We start from the raw sequence: 20078 nt of genomic DNA on the forward strand, positions 1-20078 counted from the left end.
GATCCCAGGGTCCTGGGATCGAGTCCCACGTCGGGCTCCTTGCTCAGCGGGGAGCCTGCTTCTCCCTCTCTCTCCCTCCGCTTCTGCTCTCTCTGTCAAATAAATAAAATCTTAAAAAAAAAATCATTTAGCTGAATACACAAAGGTTTATTTCTTTTCTTTTCTTTTTAAGATTTTATTTAATTGGTTGAGAGTGAGAAAGAGAGAGCAGGAGTAGGGAGAGGGAGAAGTAGACTCCCCACTGAGCAGGGAGCTCGATGTAGAGCTTGATCCCAGGACCCTGGGATCATGACCTGAGCCAAAGGCAGATGCTTAAAGGATTGAGCCACCCAGGCGCCCCCATTTATTACTTTTGTATTTCATTGGTTTATAAGCCTATATTGATACCAGTACCATACTGTTTTCATTCCTTTATTTTTATAATATAATGAGTTTTGAAATCAGGAAGAGTGATTACTACAGCTGTCTACTGCTTTTTTGAAAAATTTTGACTATTCAGGGTTTATTGAGATTATATATGAATTTTAGGATATTTTTGCTTTTTTTGTAATCTCTGTGCCCAACCTGGGGTTTGAACTCATGACCCTGAGATCAAGAGTCCCATGCTCTATGGGGGCCTGGGTGGCTCAGTCGTCAAGTGTCTGCCCTCGGCTCAGGTCATGATCCCAGGGTCCTGGGATTGAGCCCCACATCGGGCTCCCTGCTAGGCAGGAAGCCTGCTTCTCCCTCTCCCACTTCCCCTGCTTGTGTTCCCTCTCTCGCTGTGTCTCTCTCTGTCAAATAAATAAATAAAATCTTTAAAAAAAAAAAGAGTCCCATGCTCTACTCACTGAGCCAGCCAGGTACCCCTAGGATGGTATTTTTCCATTTCCCCTAGGACATTTTTCTATTTCTGCAAAAATGCCATGGGAATGTTGACAGGGATTGATATAAATCTGTAGATCACTTTGGGTATTATTAACATCTTAATATTATGTGTGCCAATTCATGAACCTACGTCATCTTTGCATTTATTTGTGTCTTCCTTAATTTCTTTAAGCAAAGTTTCGTAGTTTACAGTATACATGCTTTTAACCTACTTGGTTAGATTCATTCTAAAAATATTTTATTTTTTTGATGCAGTTGTAAATAGAATTTTTTTAACTTCCTTATGCAATTGTTCATTAAATGGGTATAAAAACATAACAGATTGTTCTATGTGGATCTTATATCATGCAACTTTAATGAATATATTTACTGGTTCTAGCTTTATTACTACTTTTTCTTCTTATACTTTTCTTTTTTTTCTGTGTGTAGAATCGTTAGTATTTTCTTAGTATGACATCATATAATCTGAACAGAGATAATTTTGTTTCTTTTTTCCAATTGGGAAGCTTTTGTTTCTTTCTTTTGGCCAACTACTCTGGCTGGGACTTCCAATACGATGATGACTAGAAGCATTGAGAGCAGATATGCTTTCTTGTTCCTGATGGTAGAGGAAAACTTTTCAGGCTTTAACCACTGAGAGTGATGTTACATGTGGGCTTTTTACATATGACCTTTATTATGTTGAAGTCATATCATTCTATTCAAAGCTTATTGAGTGTTTCTATCATGAAAGGATGTTGAATATTGTCATATGCTTGTTCTCAATTGACATGATCATGTCAAATTTCCCTTCATTCTCTGAATGTGCTGTATTACACATTACTTGAAGTCCATATGTTGAAGCATCCTTGCAACCCCAGGACCCCGGGATCATGACCTGAGCCGAAGGCAGACGCTTAATGACTCAGCCACCCAGGCGCCCCATAGGAAAAAATATCACTAATTCATCATATATAAAGATATTAAGGGGCTGTTGAATTTATGATGCTAGTATTCTGTTGGAGGATGGTGGGGATCAATATTCATCAAGGATATTTGTATTTTCCTTTTCTAGTCATGTGTTTGTCTGGATTTTCTATAAGTTCAGTGCGACCCTCACGTAGAGAGCTTGTGAGTGCCACCTCATATTCAATTATTTGGAAGAGTTTGGGAGGATTGATGTTACTTCTTTAAGTGTTTAGTATCAGTCTCCAATGAAGCCAACCGGTCCTCAACTTTTTGTTGTTAAAAGGTTTTCGAATGCTGATCCAATTTCCTTACTCGTAATTATTCTGTTCAGATTTTTTGATTACTTCATGATTCAGTACTGGTAAGGTTGTGTGTTTTAAAGAATTTACCCATTTCCTCTGTTATTCAATTTGTTGCCATACATTTGTTTAAAGTATTTTCTAACATTCCTTTTCATTTCTGTGACAGTGATTCTAATGAAACTTCTTTCATTTCTGAGTTTAGATATTGAAGGCTTCTCTCCTTTTTCTTAAACTAGATAATAGCTTGCCAATGATTTTGATCTTTTAAAAAAATCACAATTTTGGTTTTATTGAATTTTGTCTCTTGCTTTACAATTTTCCATTTCATTAATTTGTGTACTCATCTTTATTATTTCCTTCCTTTTGCTAGATTTAGGATTAATTCCTAAATTCACGTTTTTCTAGCTTGAGGTGTAAAGGTAGCATTTAGATTTCAGCAGGTTTTCTTTTGTATATTTGAAGCTACTAATTTCCCTCTTAGGTCTGAATTCAGTGCCATCTCTTAAATTTTAATATGTTTTCATATACATTTCTCACAAGATAGTTTATAATTGCCCTTGATACATTTTCTTTGACCAATTGGTAGGTTAAGTGCATCGTTTAATTTTTACATGTTCATTAGTCTCCCACTTTTTCTTCTGTTGACTTCTAGTTTCATTCCAGTTTAATGGGAAAAGAGATTTTGAATAGTTTCACACTTTAAAATTTGCTGAGACCTCTCTTAGGGCCTAACGTGTAATCTATCTTGGAGGATGTTAGAAAGGTTCCTTGAGAAGAACGTAAATTGTGATGTTATCTGGTAGAGTATACTGCATATGACTTCTAGGTGCAATTAGTCTATTGCCTAATTTATCTTCTTTCTCTTTTATCCACAGTTGAAGTGGGCTCTCCGACTATCACTGTGTTGCTATATATTTTTGAATTCTGTCAATATTAGCTTTATATATTTGGGAGCTTAGTATGTTCAGTGTATGAATATTTGTAATGATTATGTCTTCTTCATTTGTGAACTGTGATTTTATCATAATATAATATCCTTCTTTGTCTCTTGTAATAGTTTTTTATTTAAAAATGATTTTGGGGGTGCCTGGGGGGCTCAGTCGGTTAAGTGACTGCCTTCGGCTCATGTCATGATCCTGGGGTCCTGTGATCCAGCCCAGAGTGGGGCTCCCTGCTCAGTGGGGAGTCTGCTTCTCCCCCTGCTCATGCTTGCACTCTCTTTCTCTGTCTCTAATAGATAAATAAATAAATAAATAAATAAATAAAAATCTACAAAAAATAAATAAATAAAACTGATTTTGTTTGATATTAGCATAGCCACTCCTTGGCTCTTTTGGTTACCATTTAAATGTAATTTTTTCCCATACTTTCACATTGATTGTTGTGAAATCAAAAGTGAGTTTCTTATACATGGTATAAAGTCAGATTCTGTGTTTCTAAAATACCTTCTTACTAACTATGTGTTTTGATTGGGGAGTTTAAGCTATTTGTACTTCAAGTAATTACTAATATAAAAGGACATACTACTGCTACTTAAATTTTATCTTTTTGTCCAGCCTTCCTTCTATTACCACCTTCCTTTGTGTTTCATTGATTTTTTTTGTACTGACATGCTTTCATTTCCTTCTCATTCCCTTTTTCTTCTATTTCTTTGTGGGCTATCATTACAATTACATAAAACATTGTAATATTATACCATTCTATTTCAAACAGATAAAAACTTAATTTCAATTGCATACAAAAACCACTCAAAAAGTTCTACCCTTCCCTGGCACATTACGTTACTAATGTCACAAATCGCATCTTTAAATACTGTACACTCATTTTCATGATTTATGTTATTTTTCAATGTTTTTATCATTTAAATCCTATGTAGGAATTAAAACTGAACTGATCCATGGAGATTCTATTAATAGAAGAAGCTATTTATGTCAACATACTTAGCTTTATTGGAGAACTTTATAATTTCATTTGACTTTGCATTAAGGTATAATATCCTTTCCTTTCACCCTAAAGGACTCCTTTTACCATTTCTTAAAGAATTTTTCTTAGAATGTCTTAATTTCTTCATTTATGAAGGACAGTTTTCCTGGATATATTATTCTTGGTTGAAAATTATTTTTTTCCAGCTATTTGAATATATCATCTTACTCGTTGTAGTCTACGTTTTTGCAGAGAAATCCACTCATAACCCTATATAAACTCCCTTGTATGTGATGGGTTGTTTTTCTCTTCCAGGCAAAGATTTTCTCTTTGCCTTCAACTTTTACAGTTTGATTATCATCTGACTGGCTATGTGTCTTTTTGGGATTTATCCTGAATTACGTTATTTGAGTTTAATTTCTTCAATTATTGTGTATATTTCTTTCCTCAAATTTGGGAAGTTTCCACGGTTACTTGTTCAAAGAATGTTTATGCCTGGTTCTGACCCTCTTCTCTTTTTGGCCTTCCCTAATGCGTATAATGTTGATTCATGTCCCATGGTCTCTAAGGCTCTCTTCATTTTTCTTCCTACTACTTTTCTTTTTGCTCCTTTGACTCCACCACTTCAAATGACCTGTCTTCAATTTCATGCAGTTTTTTTTTTCTGCCTTATCAAGTCTGCTGTAAACTCCTCTAGCATACCTTTCATTTCAACACCAGAATTTCCATTTGGGGTGTTTTATAGTTTATAGCTCCTTATTGAAATCCTCATTTTGTTCATGCATTGTTTTCCTTATTTCGTTTAGTTGCTAACTCTGTTCTCATTTAGCTCACTGAACATTTTCATGACTGGTCTTTTGATATGTGAAACAAAGCCATGCGCATGGATGTGTATTACATTAGAGTCCATTTCAAGCATTTAATTTTGTTGCTTTGCTTGACCCACGTTTCCTTGTTTCTTAGTACACCACAATTTTTTGTTGTTGAACTTGGGCATTTGAGAAAAAAAAAAAAAAAAAAACTCTTCCAGCCTTTATACACTGGTGTTATTTAGAGAAATACTTCACTGATATAGTGATCCTAGGATGTTTTAAACATTTTCTGAGGATGTTTCTTCTCTGGATTTGTGCATATGATTTCAGTCATTTTAAATTCGGTGGGCGGCTTATTCCTACTTCTTCTCAGAAGCCCATGGTCTCTTGCTCCTCCTGACACCAGCCACTGGAACTATAGCTCTAATAAGATGCCACAGTGATAGCATCTGGTGTCAGCAGCTTCCAAACAACACTTTCAGTCCAATCAGCACTCCACGACAGGTAAGACAGATTACAGTCCCTGAGGGAGCACCCAAGCTAGCTAGAACATTGGATGCATGATATGCTCTATTGTTTGTGTCCTGAACAAGAATCTTTGGTGTAGGAGGTATCTTCCTGGTTGCATCATGGTCGGTCACATGGGGGGAGGAACACGGCCAAGGATGCAAAACAACAAGAATTTAACTAACATGGTTACTGGAATTCTTTCTTTGTTTTACATTGGTTAGTGTACTACTATTTCTTGATTGGTCTCTACAACTCTCACAAAGGTATATTGCTCCATATAGAAACACAGTGTCTATGTGGGAGAGTGAAATTATAAAGCTTCTTGGACTGTTATCTTGCTGATATCCCGGCACTTTATTTCTTATATCCAAATTATTTTGGAACATTTGTACAGTTATAGAAAACTACAGAGTTCCCATTCATCTGGCACTCAGTTTGACCAATGTTAACATTTTACGGTAGCATGGTAAATTTGTCACAATCAGCGAACCAATACTGATACATTATTAGTAATTAAAGTTCATATTTCACTCAGATTTCCTTAGGGTTTAACCTAATGTCATTTATCTGTTCTAGAATGCCATCCAGGATATTCTATCACATTTAGTACTCCTACCTTCTTAGGCTTGTCTAGGCTATGAGCGTTTTACCACTACACTGGAGTGATATAAACCAAAAAATTAGTTTCATAGTTAAAGCCAAATTTGTTAAGAATTTTCTGTTGTTTGTAACTCACTAGATTACCAAACGATACTGCTTTCTAGTTCAAACACAGTATTTTATAATGATAAAAGTGAGGCCAGGCCCACAGTATCCAAGTGATTACCCACCATCACATACAATACCCTGTATTGGCCGTCAACCTACTCAAAATGATGATAGAGAAGGAAAGGGAAAGATAGGACCTTTTCCTTTCAATTTTATTATGCTCAACAGCAAGCCAAAAGTAGGCAGCTTTGGTAGAGTGTCCTCACACCGAGAAGTAAAATAAAAACCGTTAAATTAATTTTGTGTACCATTTCGACTTTCTGGGTTGGAATGAAATACATGTAAATGTATAAGCTATGAAATACAAATTGTGCATTTCACTGATTCTGCATATGACTGCAAGCTCTCATATTTGCATATAAAGCTCACTTTGCACCACAGAAGGATCACCGGTAATATTCATGCTAATAAATTAAAACTTTTAATTTTAACTTAATGAGAAGGGTGGTAAATGGCAAATAAAAACTAGTACTGAGAAGAGCTGGGATCCTAGCCCAAGAGTTTTTAGTTCTTACCACCCGATTTCTGTGTTTTACAGTGTAATTACAGTACCCCAGAAATTCACCTTCATTACATTCTGAATTTTGACTATCCTATAAATAAGCACAATAAGCTATGAATCAGTGACAAGAACGTGAAGATTTTTCAAGGTCTCAAGGTTTTATTGGGAAATATACGCTTTATCAATGTGCTCAAATTCTGTTAGTGAAATTCCTAAAGCAGAAACTCACTGACTTATCAATCATCATTTTTGCTAACAATTTACTGAACATAGTGCTTCAGAAATAGTTCTATTCATGTAGCCATTAATTCATCATCCATCTACATCCATCTCTCTCTCTCTCTCTCTCTCTCTATATATATATATACACACCTAAATATTTTTATAACAAATATTTATTAACCATCTACTATTGCCCAGAATGCAGTGAAAACAACCCTGATTAATCTCCTGTAGAGGAAAAGTCATGAGTTTCCAGGAATTTTTGGACTGAAATTAAATGCTATCAATAAAATGAAATTAACAAATCCATTTAATTTTTTATAAGATCTAAGTAGAAATGTAGGCTTAATAATGTGGGAAACTGAACTTTAATCATTAAACTAAAAAATAAGAACTAGCTGAGGAGACAAGAGAAGGAGTGAGTTTGGAGAAAAAGAAGGGGGCGGTATCGCAGAAGCCAAGAGAATGACTTAGAACAGAACATCACCAGAAATGAATCGGGGACTTTTATTTGGGAGCTGTATAAAATTCCTCAAGTAAAATGAGCAGTATTACTTCAAAAACACTATGGACAATTAACTTCTTCAAAGTACAATGGGGCTGTTTCTCTGTAGACCACTGGTGACAACAAGTTGCTATGTAATTTTCACATCCCTAATAATTATTTGCACTTGCATTTGGCATTCCATTGTGACTAGGTTTTATGTTGCTATTGTTGCTCCCCGATCAACCCCTCCCACAAAGGTGCTGGGTGGTGGTGGGAGCAGCTGCAAACCCTGTCATCAGCAGACTCCTCTCCCCTAGTCCCCATCACCAGGAAGGGGGGAGTCATGATATTCTCACAGTGAAGGTTTTACTTCTCTGTTGAATTTTGATGACGTGAACCCTACAACACTCTTTAGAGGTAGGCAGTGGTTGTTAGAGCTGTGCAAGAAGTTCCTGCTGACAGTACACATACCACAGAAGTTGGCATTGCTCATAGTACAACCTCAGAAAAGACACTTTCCAATGCCTACGATAATTTCCGTCATACATAAAATAAATGGCAACTTCCCATCTCATGGGAGGGTTTTATAAATTTATCAGAGAGTGGGCGCCTGGGTGGCTCAGATGGTTAAGTGTCTGCCTTCGGCTCAGGTCATGATCCCAGGGTCCTGGGATCGAGTCCCGCATTGGGCTCCCTGCTCCTTGGGAGCCTGCTTCTCCCTCTGCCTCTCTCTCTCTCTCTCTCTCTCTCTCTCTGTCTTTCATGAATAAATAAATAAAATCTTTAAAAAAATTTATCAGAGAGTGAATTAGAAATACAACAATGGGGTCAAATGCAAGATATTCTAGAGTAAGGTTTGGAAAACAATTACACCCCATAGGACAAAGGTGGCCCCTGGTTTCTTCTTGTAAATGAAGTTTCTTTAGAATACAACCACATCCATTTATTTACGTATTTCCTATGGCTGCATTCACACTACAATGGCAGAGCTGTCATGATTATGTCAATTGCTTTGAGTTGTGACAGAGACCACATTACTTCCAAAGCCGAGAATATTTACTATATGACCTCTTACGGAAAAAGTTTGCTGAAACAAAGGCTACGAGTGGAGGAGAAAAGTGTGTATCTTTTGGTGAGAAAACCCATCCATAACAGGTCAAAGAGATGACTTTCTGACAGAGTCAGGAGCTAGAAGCAATCTGTCCTCTTTGCTAGGCCTTTATTGAAAATGCCACAAGAAATTATAAGAAAAAAAATCAGGAGGTGAGATTGGGAGGTGAGGGCTGAAGGCTAATCAGTCTTTAGCAGTTATAGTCTTCTAAGAAATGTGAGTGAACGAGCAATCCTGTCATATCCTTTCTGATTTCTTTCCCTGTATTGGCCGTCAACCTACTGAAAATGATGATAGAGAAGGAAAGGGAAAGATAGGACCTTTTCCTTTCAATTTTATTATGCTCAACAGCAAGCCAAAAGTAGGCAGCTTTGGTAGAGTGTCCTCACACTGAGAAGTAACATAAAAACCGTTAGATTAATTTTGTGTACCATTTCGACTTTCTGGGTTGGAATGAAATACATGTAAATGTATAAGCTATGAAATACAAATTGTGCAATTTCACTGATTCTGCATATGACTGCAAGCTCTCATATTTGCATATAAAGCTCACTTTGCACCACAGAAGGATCACCGGTAATATTCATGCTAATAAATTAAAACTTTTAATTTTAACTTAATGAGAAGGGTGGTAAATGGCAAATAAAAAATGATGAAATATTGACAGACCACAAAAGGAAGGGAAACCCTGTAGATTTTAGTACGTTCATCTGGCTCTTTGAGGAAGGAGACTCTTGTTTTCATTTTGCAATGGGTGCGGACAATTAAGGGGTTGGCCCTGTGTACTGACCAGCATCCTTTAAGATCAACTAGTCTTCTTAGAGAGTCTCTCCCAGCCACCACCATCTGAGCTGCTATTGCCAACCTCGAGCTCCTGGAGCAGCTGAGCGACACACTCCATGAAAACAACGGAGTGACCTGCCTACTCGTGACTCAGGCTGATCCGTTTGTCTGCTGGCGCAATAAAGCAATGCCACTTCTCATCAGCTTTGCAATGGAAGAGACTCCTCTCCAGAAAACGGCCATTGCTAACAAGGTTTTATTCAGGCTTTGAGAGGCAAGAGAGGACAAGGGCTTGGCAGGGAGCATGGTTCCCGACCCCCGGGGGACCATAGCAAGGCACTGTGTATCCAGCCCTCCTCTTCTCTGATGCAGGGGTGCAGACAGTCACGAAAAGACACCTGCCACAAACGTGATACCATGTCCTCTTAAGTTCAACCGATTTATTTGGCAACAGCACCCACACCCGCCAGTTGGCATTTGGCACCGGCCAGAATTTCCTGCCTGTGCCCCAGCCTTAGGTGAGGACATCAAAATTGCTCTCTGCGAGGGTTGGCTCAAGCCAGAAAGAAGAGCTCCAAAGGCCACTCAAAAGAATCAAGAGGTGGTAACAGCCTCAAGCTAGTATTTCAATTACAAGCTGTGACAGAAACCTGGTCACCCAGGTGCTTCTGCTTTTCACAGTTTGGCTGTCCCTGTGATCCCGAATGGCCTCTGTGACCCACTTCCGGTACATCCCTAGAGGCTGCAAAATAATAATAATAATAATAATAATAATAAGGAGAAGAAAGAACCAGTCCTGATCACCACCTAACCTGCTGTCCACAGCTCTCCTTGACGTGCATGTCCCAACTCTTTGTCAGTAAGTGGCCCAAGGAAATTCAGGTTAATTACAAAACATTCAGCTACGTTGGCTTCCTGGACAAAAAAAGCCAGGGGTTTGAGGGATTTATGCAAGAGAGATGGACAGACTAAGTAAAGCAGCAACAGTTTGAGAACAAATGCACAAGAAGCTGGAAACAGACTCTGATAGAGGGGAAGACTGCGTAGCACAGCCCTATCTGCCATATGCCAAGTTAGAACAGGAATGACAGAGTCATTTCAAAGCCTTACTTTTCAAAGCCCTTCCATCAACTCTGCAGACTTACCTTCCAGCTGGGAGCAGTAATTATTAACTCAGCAGATAGGTGCTTTGTCAGATTCGAAAGAAAACAAACCCGCTCCAATGAAGGGAATAAACAGCCCCTAATGTTCAGCCAGGGAAGCTTGTGCGTTGACAGGACATAATTACCTTTCATTGCACGTAATGATATTATCACTTTTACTTTGTTCCTCCAATTCCAAAATTATAATATACCTCCCTCGCTTAAATGGATGCTTGGGCTCCTCAGGAATTCACTTAACTCAATGGCATTTGCTTTTGTCATGAGGCAATTATTTGCATTTTATGAAGAATTCATTGTGTATACTTGGAAGCAATATGTTTTATTTAAGAACTCTTCATCACAAACACCAAAAAAAAATGAGGCAAACTGCCTCTTTTCTAACACCATGCCAATTTGTAACTCTTTTAATGGTTAAAAGGTCACAAAATAATATAGCAACCCAACTCAGATAAATCTCTCCTATTTCCATCCTTGGCACACCTTTCAGTTTCCACACACACACAAAAAACTTGTGTGTTTCATCCCCAGAATCAAAAGGTAACAACCTATGTAACCACTCAGATCCATTTGTCCTTTGTTGGATGTCTATTAATAATGTCGGATTAATGAAGTGCGAAATTGATGTCCATTTCAAATATGAAAATTTTACAGGGGATGGTGGGTGCTACCACAGTATCCAAATTCTACCTTACAACTTTAAATTTTTAGAGAAGGAAAAGATTAAAAGAACTCATGAAAGAGAACAAATGAAGGAACTTACCCACAGAATGTGAGCCAGACTCTCTTCTGAAATCTTGGGGTAAAAATAAAGGAAAAAAAATGCCCCAAGAATAACCTCAAAAGTGCCATATAGTGCTTGAGGACAATCAGTTGCTTTTGCCCTGCTGGGGACATACTAGGTAAACAAAGCCCAGGGGAACTACTCGGGCTCCAACTTAAGGATGAAGTAAGGATTTGCTATCTCTATTTCCCATGATGACAGACTCCTATCACAGTGACTTGACAATTTCGCTTGTGGTTAACAAAACAGGGAGGTGGGACACACAAGCTGCTTTCATTGCCTCAGATGATTCTTTTCTGGAACTAGATAAGGCAAAAATACCTTTCACACTGACCACTGAACTGACTGGCAGAAGGGAATGGCTAAACTTCTCCCACGATGGGCAATGTCCATCCTGGAGAATGAAGTGGAAGTTTCCACACCTCATTACATATCTCCACTATTCAGGCTTCGGGATTGAACTCTCCTGCATTACAGAGGATAGTGACTCGGTTTAACTGCCCACCATGGGAATTGCTGGCAGAGTTAAAGAACAGTGTGTCTTGTCCAATAAGCATGCAGGGCTACTTTTTGTAGGCTTACAGGGGGAAGGTAGCCAGGAATCCAACAGGCCAAAAAAGAGGAGAAGAAAAAGAAGAAGAAGAAGAAGAAGAAGAAGAAGAAGAAGAAGACGACGACAATGACGACAAGAAAAGCAAGCCTTTCAAATGCAGAACTTGAAAAATCAGGGCATGTATTTTTGCAATGACCCTCCAGTCTCCTTTCCCACCCCCGACTGCTATCCCCAGACTCCAACTGGGCTGGCTCTTCATAAACATCTATCTTGCCAACGAGTGTTCTAATATTAATTTTGACCATGTTTTAATTTTCCTTTCAATCTTCAAAAGCCAAAGTTCCAAATTTATGAAGGCCTTTTTTTTTTGTATTAATCCTCCCCACCCTCACAGTCCAACAAGAGTGTTTTTACTCCGTTTAACAACAACAACAAAAAGAGATATTAGGAGCAGACAGAGTTCCCTATTCTCTGTGACATGTATTATATGTCTCTAAGGAAGTTAAACAGATCTTGCGCAGTTGAGTATGATGGCGGGACTATCACTTCCACCATCCTCTAAGATCATGAAAGGTAAGAAACTGTCTCAGTGATCTTGGTATCTTCAGCATATACTAATGTTCAATAAATGTTTGGTGGATGTATGCTGGGTGGGCCAGGGAGTGCTTTTAAAAGAAGCACATGACCAGACGACCAGGCGGAGGGGCCATTTCTAAAGGATGCTGAATGGGGAGGGCAAGCCAGGGAAAGGAGGTGAGCGGGTATGGCTGCATGATCACAGGGGTGGTGATTAAGACTATGGACTACAGGGGACTTAGCATTAAGTCCAATACATTAGACTCCAACACAAAGCCAAAACAACCGGGGCTTTATAGTCTGATGATGTGGAAGAAACACTAGTCTGACTCTACAGAGGATGTGGCAATCCCCAGTTCTGGGGAACCTCACTTTTTTCCCAAAAAGTAGATTCCTCAATGTAGCTCACTATCTCCCAGGTCACTTGTCAAGGTTTAATGAAACCTTTGGTCTCACAAGAATTTTCTAAACTTGCTTTATCCAAATCAGATCACATTAAGAGCAAAAGGAGGTGCTGTCTGTAATTATGTCAGAACAATATTCATAAACCAGGACTCTCCTAGGCAGACAAGGTTATATGCCTCTATCTACACTTCTCTATATGCACATATATGGATCATCTATATCTATATTCTATATCCATTTATAACTATATCCACAACTACATCTGTATCTGAATCAAGAGCTATGTTAATATTTATATTTCTATCTACAACTATATCCAAGCTTTATGCATCTAGATCCACAACCACACCGACATGTTTTTTTTTTTTTTTTAAGATTTTATTTATTTAATTGACAGAGAGAGAGAGCGCGAGAGAGGGAACACAAGCAGGGGGAGCGGGAGAGGGAGAAGCAGGCCTCCCGCGGAGCAGGGAGCCCGATGCGGGGCTCGATCCCAGGACCCTGGGATCATGACGTGAGCTGAAGGCAGACGCTTAATGAGTCAGCCACCCAGGCGCCCCCCCCGACATCTGTTATTTCTTGATACTGTTCTTACAGCAAACATCACAGAGTGCATCAAACTCTCTATAGTTCTTACTTTCTCTTTCCTTCTATTTCTCCCTTTCTCACCCATTTCTTAACAGGACACTCTTTCCTGAGAGTCATTCCTTCCGTTCCAGTTTCTCTCTTCCTGTCTGACTCTCTCACTTCCCCTGCTTACACGGTAATAAGAAGAAACTGACAAACTCTTCTTCTACATCTCCCATGTTTCGTAAACTGTATTCTCTGTTGCTCAAACCAATGTATTTCATATTTTTCTGACAATAGCAACAAAAGCGGTCCTTTCCTAATGCGAAGTTTGGTATATTTGAATGTACGATGTGTTGTGACTAGGTACACGTGTAAACATTTGGAAAGCCATTTGATGAGTCTGAGTCTCGCTTTTCTCATCTGGAAATGGGAACAACATTCATCAATTAAATAATGTTGTAGGGCAGCCACCCGTCCTGTGCATTAGAATCACCGGGGGAGCTTTTGAAACTATTTCTTGGCTCTACCCAAGATCCGGAGTATGTCTGTGTTCCTCTAAAATCCATTTGTGGAAACCCTAATCCCCAGTATGATGGTATTTGGAGGTGGGGCAACTGGGCGGTGATTAGGTCATGAGGGTAGAGCTCGCATCATAAAATTAGGGAACTTCTAAGAAAAGACATAGAGATAGGATCCCTCTCTCTTTGTCATGTCAGGGTACGGAGAAAAGACAACTATCTCAAGCCAAGAAGAGGGCCGTCACCAAGAATCCAGCCTTGCCAGCACACTGACTGTTGATTTCTCAGACTCTAGAACTGTGAGAAATAAAGTGCTGTATTTCAGCCACCCAGTCTTTCGTAGATTATTATAAACCCCCAGCAGACTATGACAACCAGACATCAGGATTTTAAAGTTCCTGAACCTATTTCAAAGGGCAGCAAACCTTGATAACCAGTAGTCTATTGTCTATATAATGCTATACAAATGTACATTCATACGTGCATAATGGCATTAAAATTTTGTAACCCTATGCATTACCAGTTTTTTATAAAATATAAGGTATTGGTTCCACTCTAAACAATTGGGGATGGGAAAAGGAACATGAAATTTGAACACATTTAACTACCGTGGGCTGCGTTCTGAAGGAGTCATCAAGATAGAATTAGCTCATTATTGAGCCAGAAAACTCTAACTTTGAACATGGGAAGCCTGGATCTTCCCATAGCTTCATTAGTAACTTGAAAGTAGTTGTACCACCAACAAAACCAATTGTCTGATTTGGGATATCATTTGGATCCTAAGACAAGATAAAAAAAGAAGACATCTAACATCTTTCAAAGAGAATATGTAAAAGAGTGAGAAATTAAATGCAAAGGTGCTAATTACTAGTCACAGCTTAATTTTCAAATTGTTCTTTTAACTCACAAAACTAATGAGTAGGGATATACTCCACACCGCAAACCAGAGCTCGACAGAAACTTGAGTAATTAGAGTATTTCTTTGTAATGGAGAGTACTCAGTAGATAAGAAAACAACGCCCTCAGAATGATTCTCATTTATAAAACCCACTAGCGATAAAGAACAAACACTTTTGAAATAAGTACTGTTCTTCACATCTGCTAACAATGAGTCTGAGAGAGCCGTGGAAACTTACTTTTCCAGTAAAAAAACCCTACAGATTTGGGGGCACCTGGGTGGCTAAGTAGGCTGAGAGGCCAACGCTTGATTTCTGCTCAGGTCATGATCTCGGGATCCTGAAATGGAGCCTGGTGTTGGGCTCTGGACTCAGCAGGGAGCCTCCTTGAGATTCTCTCCGGCTCCCTCAGCCCCTCTCCCAGCTTGGGTGCAAGAGCACGTGCGCGCCCTCTCTCTACACCTTACGGCTTGGGAAGAGTGACACTGGGGGCATTGGTTTTTAATGCTGCTATTTAGTAATCAGTGCAGGTTTCTCTATGAAGTTGCTGATTTACACTTACAGGTCGTAACAGCCGGCAGGAGGCCAGTGTAAATGGTACATGTACAGGTGGGCTTGCCCTTAAAAATGTCAAGGACATGAAGGGAAATGCATGTGGCTAGGGCTAGCTGGCATTCCTGGCATCTACAACCAACAGGCCTTGGTTTGGGTTTCCATCTATTATTATTGGTCAACCGGTTTGGAATGCATTCGAGCCCAAATCCAACGAGAAAAAAGAAAAATCCATTTTCCTTGGAAAAGTCTAAGATACACCTCCATAAATTTATAATCTGAATCTTTTAGAAAGTACATTCTTATTGTTTTGAGTCAAAGCATCTAGGCCACCTCAACTGAGCCAATTACATGCATTCATAACGATGTTACAAAATAGATAGCACAATGTAATATGACAAAATATCATCTTTTCAGCATTATAAAGCACTCGGGTAAACCGTACGGAATGAACAACTCAGAATCTAGGGTATAAGCAAAACTGTTAGTCTTTCTTCCAGTCTTTGTGCTTTCTGGGAGCTTCTACTCCCACGGCCAATTCCAGTGTAGTTTTCTATGGTAGCACATCCTCAAGAAAGCCTCGAAGAGCCAGAGGACCACTGCCCACAGGCTCCCTGTAGTGGGCCATGTTCACGGGCAACTTGAAACTTCCCAGAAGGCCAGGCCCTCAGGAACAAATTGTACTCTGAAGAGTACTGCTCTCCCCTTTGCAGGAAATTCAAGAAAAAGGAGAGATTTGGGCCGCAAAGACTGGAAATCTGACCAAAACGTTCATATGTTTTTCTCATAGATAGCTTCCCATAATCACCTGGAGGTGCTGGGCTGTGCAAAGACCGAATCCCCATAAACAATCTTTTCTTTCTTTCTTTTTTTTTTTTTTACATATTTATTTATTTATTCATTTGACAGAGAGAGACACAGCGAGAGAGGGAACACAAGCAGGGGGAGTGGGAGAGGGAGAAGCAGGCTTCCCCGAGTGCAGGGAGCCCGACGCAGGGCTCGATCCCAGGACCCTGGGATCATGCCCTGAGCCGAAGGCAAACGCTTAATGACTGAGCCACCCAGGCGCTCCCCCCAAAAACAATCTTGAAAGATTTTTATCTTTATAAACATGGTCCCCCACCTCATAGTGACCCTGTCTGCTTATCAGCCCCCACAGTCAGATTGATGAGAACAAAGAAATGCAGCCTGTAGTTTGAAAAATGCTTCCCTTGGCATCCAGTCTCAACTCAACTGTATTAGCTTAGGATCAAACATGCTTACTGATCTAGAATTTATTTTAAAAATTCTCCTACTTAAGAATATTCCACATGGGTTGTAAAAGAAAGCAGGGTAGATCCTTGCTTTTTTGCTAAGTGCAATAGGAAGACTCATCTCATACCATTGCGAAAAACCAGAGACCTATAGCCACTGATGTCTCCAAAATTCTTTGGTGGTTCCTCCGAAAGGTAAACACAGAATTATCTTATGATCCAGTGATTACACTGCTAGGTATATACCCACAAGAATTGCAAGCAAGGACCCATACAGATACTTATAAAGCACTGGTCACAGCAACATTATTCATGAGACCCAAAAGGTGCAGACAACCCTCATTTCCATTGACAGATGAATGGTTAAACAAATGAGGGCTATCCATAAAATGGATTATGTACAATGGAACATTATTCGGCCTTGAAAAGGGACAAAATTGTTATATATACCACGCCACGTAAGAAACGTTGAGGACATTATGCTAAGTGAAATAAGCTATACACAGAACAAGTATTTTATGATTTCACTTATATGAGATATCTACAATAGGCAGATTCATAGCGACAGAAAGTAAAACGGAGCTTACCAGCGGGGTGGGGGATGGGAAATTATTTTTTAATGGGTACAGAGTTTTTGTTGGGCATGATGATAAAGTTCTAGAAATGGAGAGTGGTTAACGGTTGTACAATGTTCCGAATGTACTTAAATGTCACAGAACTGTGTACCCCAAAATGTGAAAATGTTAGAAAAATTTACCTTTTTGCTATATACATTTTAACCCATTAAAAAAAAAAAAAGCACCACAAAGGTCCAAAATCTCAGCCAGTGTCAGCGAGAGGAACGCATATAATGCTGTTAGCTCATGTTTTTCGTTACGAATGACCCAGCAACATTCCTGTCTTGACCAACTCTACAAAGCAACTGAAATGATAGTCCTCCATGTCAAACTTTAGTTCTAGCCTCAGACAGTGGGTACAACTGGCCTCGGATTTACTAATGAACACTTTTGCTCTTTCCCAGAAGGACCTTACTGTAGTGAGAATTATCCGCCTAACATGGCACGCGACCCACTATGAAGCAACTGCATGTCACAAGACATAGAGGACAGAGGAGATTAAGCGGCTTGACCGATGACCTCCACATGTCTATGAGCCCCAAAGGGAGGCATGTTAATTCTCTGAGTCAAGGCTGGAAACAGAGACAAAGAACAGGAATAAGATTTCACAGTTCAAGCCATCAGTTCCACCTACTTGATGAAGCAGTCTCGGCCATCCCGGTTCGCAGTCATCTCCCATCCATAGGGTGGCGCCTGGTTCAAGCCCCAGGTGCCCGAGGGAGGTGGCCAGCCAGAAGACTTGGTCCTGTGGCTGGTGAGGAAAAAAAAAGAGAGAGAAAGAAAAGCATCATTACACCTGACACCTGAACATTTCTTCTGAGACAAACTCCAGAAGGAGCACGGGGTTCGCTCCTCTCAGTTGGGGGCTATATCCTCAGAGGATTGAATGAATAAATACAATGCGTGATTTTACGACAGGTACCATGCTCATCAGTTTTCCTCACACTGTCTTCCTTCCTTCCTCACAGACACCCCGTGAGGGAAGTACGTGTATTCCATTTTACAGATGAGGAAACAACGAACGGCTCAGAAAGATTAAATAACATTATGAAGGGCACATTATCCATTTTGAACAAAAGTTTTGCACACATTCCATTACGCTATGCCTCCTGATACCAGACATCAGGAAGTGTGGCAGATAAGTAGATATCACACGCAATATCAAGACATATATGTAAAGGCTGTTTTTATGGATATGAAGCAAATAACCCGAAGCCACAATTTCCTGGCCTCCCCGAACCAAAGCACAGAATTTCCACTCGTATTAACCACGTTCCAGTCAAAGTGAGATATAACCCAGAGACAAACTCTCCATTTAAGTTGCAGAGAAAATCCACTTGTTAGCTTTTACACTTTCAATTCAAACCCTGAATTTCAATCATCAGCAAAAGGGAAGGGTAGGCTATGGAGAACCTTCTAGAAGCCTGCGTTCCCAAGCGCAAGAGGAAAGGTGAAGTAACTGCATGTGACAAGCAATTGTGACAGGCAGGGACGGCACAGTCACAATCTCCAACCAGAGGGCAAAAGCCCAGGTTCTGGAGCATTGCTGAGTCCTGGCTGTTCCTCTGCCACCAAGGACCTCCAGAACTTCTACCGTTTGCTCAACAACACTGAAAACTGCTTCAGAGCAAAATCACAAGAGGAAATATCAAGTGCCGTTTTTGGATTGGCCAATATCCTTCATCATTCGGTCCACCCACCCCATGTGAATTTCTGGATGGCCTCGGAGATCTTCCAGGCACTTGCAGACTGCAAACTGGGGTCCAAGAGACGGGTGGGGGTGGGGAGGAAAGCAGTGCTCACACTTCCAGGGCCTTGCACTCAGCATCTGAGTAGAGCACCTGGGAGCCTTTGACAGGGCACCAGGGACCACACGCACAAGGTGCACAGGCCTGTGTGGGCAGCGGTCCAAAGCTAGCAGCCCCCCTGCTGCAAGCATCCAAAGACAGGGTATCAGCTTTTCTGAAAGGAGGCACCTCCGAATCCCCCAGAACACAGGGCAACTCACCCCCACGTCACACCCAACGCACACATCTGATCATAACCCAACACCTCTCTGCAGGGGAAACAAGCCCATTTCCAGTAAGACTTCTCGATGGGAAGTATCTTGCATAATTTCAACCACCTCTGTTGCTGTTTTTTAAACTTCCTTTCAGGTTTCCCACATCCTTCATGAAGCGTGGTGAGCAAAGTTCACAAATCTGATACAGGTCTGGCAAATTTAAAATCCCCACCATAGGATTCTTTCTCGCCCTTAGACTATTAAAATAAAAGACAAGGCAACAGTTTCTGTTCCTCTTCTCTGTGCAAAAGTCAGCAGGGGCAGTTTCCTCTGGAGATTTTATAAAAACGGGCTGCTTCCCTACAGTTAGAGAACACATGAATTTGCCATCCCCTGGAAAGAAAAAAAAAAAAAATAAACGCCAATTTCTCTGAAGCAGCAGAGAACACATTTGGAGAGCTTTCTGAGGTTGGACCAAGAACACAAGCCCTTAGTCGATGAACACACCATATCCTGTTATTAAAAAGTTTTCCAAAAGCAGTAGTACAGTAAGAGGTAACACAAGAAATACTCTAGTGAAAGACTGTTCACGTAGAGAATGCAACTGTTTACACTGGATGAGTAAATTATGCACTGTATCAGAATGTTAATCGTTGCCAGAGAGGGCTAACTTACTAAAAACAAACTGTCTCTTCTTTTAGGTATTCTCTTTCACTGGCCACAGCCACCAATGCCTAAATCACTAAAATAAAGACACAGGCTTCCTAATGTAATTGATGTGTAAAACATGGTATTAGTAGGCCTGAATTTTATTATAAAGTACATTCTGTCCTGTACAGTATGTTCAGAAAGCAGAAAACAGTTCATGAAGATGTATTCCAGTAAAGACTTTGGTCATAAAACACCCAATGAAGCACGAATACTAGAGAAATTTACAAGTGCTAATTTAGTTACTTC

The 20078-nt window shown here is 39.9% G+C and overlaps 1 protein-coding gene and 1 long non-coding RNA gene across 3 annotated transcripts in view; one reads left to right on the forward strand and one right to left on the reverse strand.

Moving 5' to 3' along the window:
* The window catches only part of FRMPD4 (FERM and PDZ domain containing 4), a 204981-nt gene that overhangs the window by 176761 nt on the left and 8142 nt on the right, over positions 1 to 20078 (reverse strand). Inside the window, exon 2 of one of the 2 annotated variants that reach the window (XM_028115010.2) lies at positions 17754 to 17870. In XM_028115010.2, coding sequence (XP_027970811.2) covers positions 17754 to 17791 — 38 coding nt within the window. In that variant the 5' untranslated portion in view covers positions 17792 to 17870. Of the gene's footprint in view, positions 1 to 11158; positions 11342 to 17753; positions 17871 to 20078 lie in introns of those variants that run through there. The other variant, XM_028115009.2, reaches the window with a different exon arrangement.
* LOC148163144 (uncharacterized) lies at positions 12219 to 19889 on the forward strand. Its single transcript, XR_015769491.1, has 2 exons — positions 12219 to 12305; positions 17524 to 19889. It is a non-coding gene; the product is annotated as an uncharacterized LOC148163144 (long non-coding RNA).

This window comes from Eumetopias jubatus, unplaced genomic scaffold (assembly GCF_037043125.1).
Source record: "Eumetopias jubatus isolate StellerSeaLion01/CBP00866 unplaced genomic scaffold, mEumJub1_p1.0 scaffold_11, whole genome shotgun sequence".
In the NCBI taxonomy this organism is placed as follows: domain Eukaryota; kingdom Metazoa; phylum Chordata; class Mammalia; order Carnivora; family Otariidae; genus Eumetopias; species Eumetopias jubatus.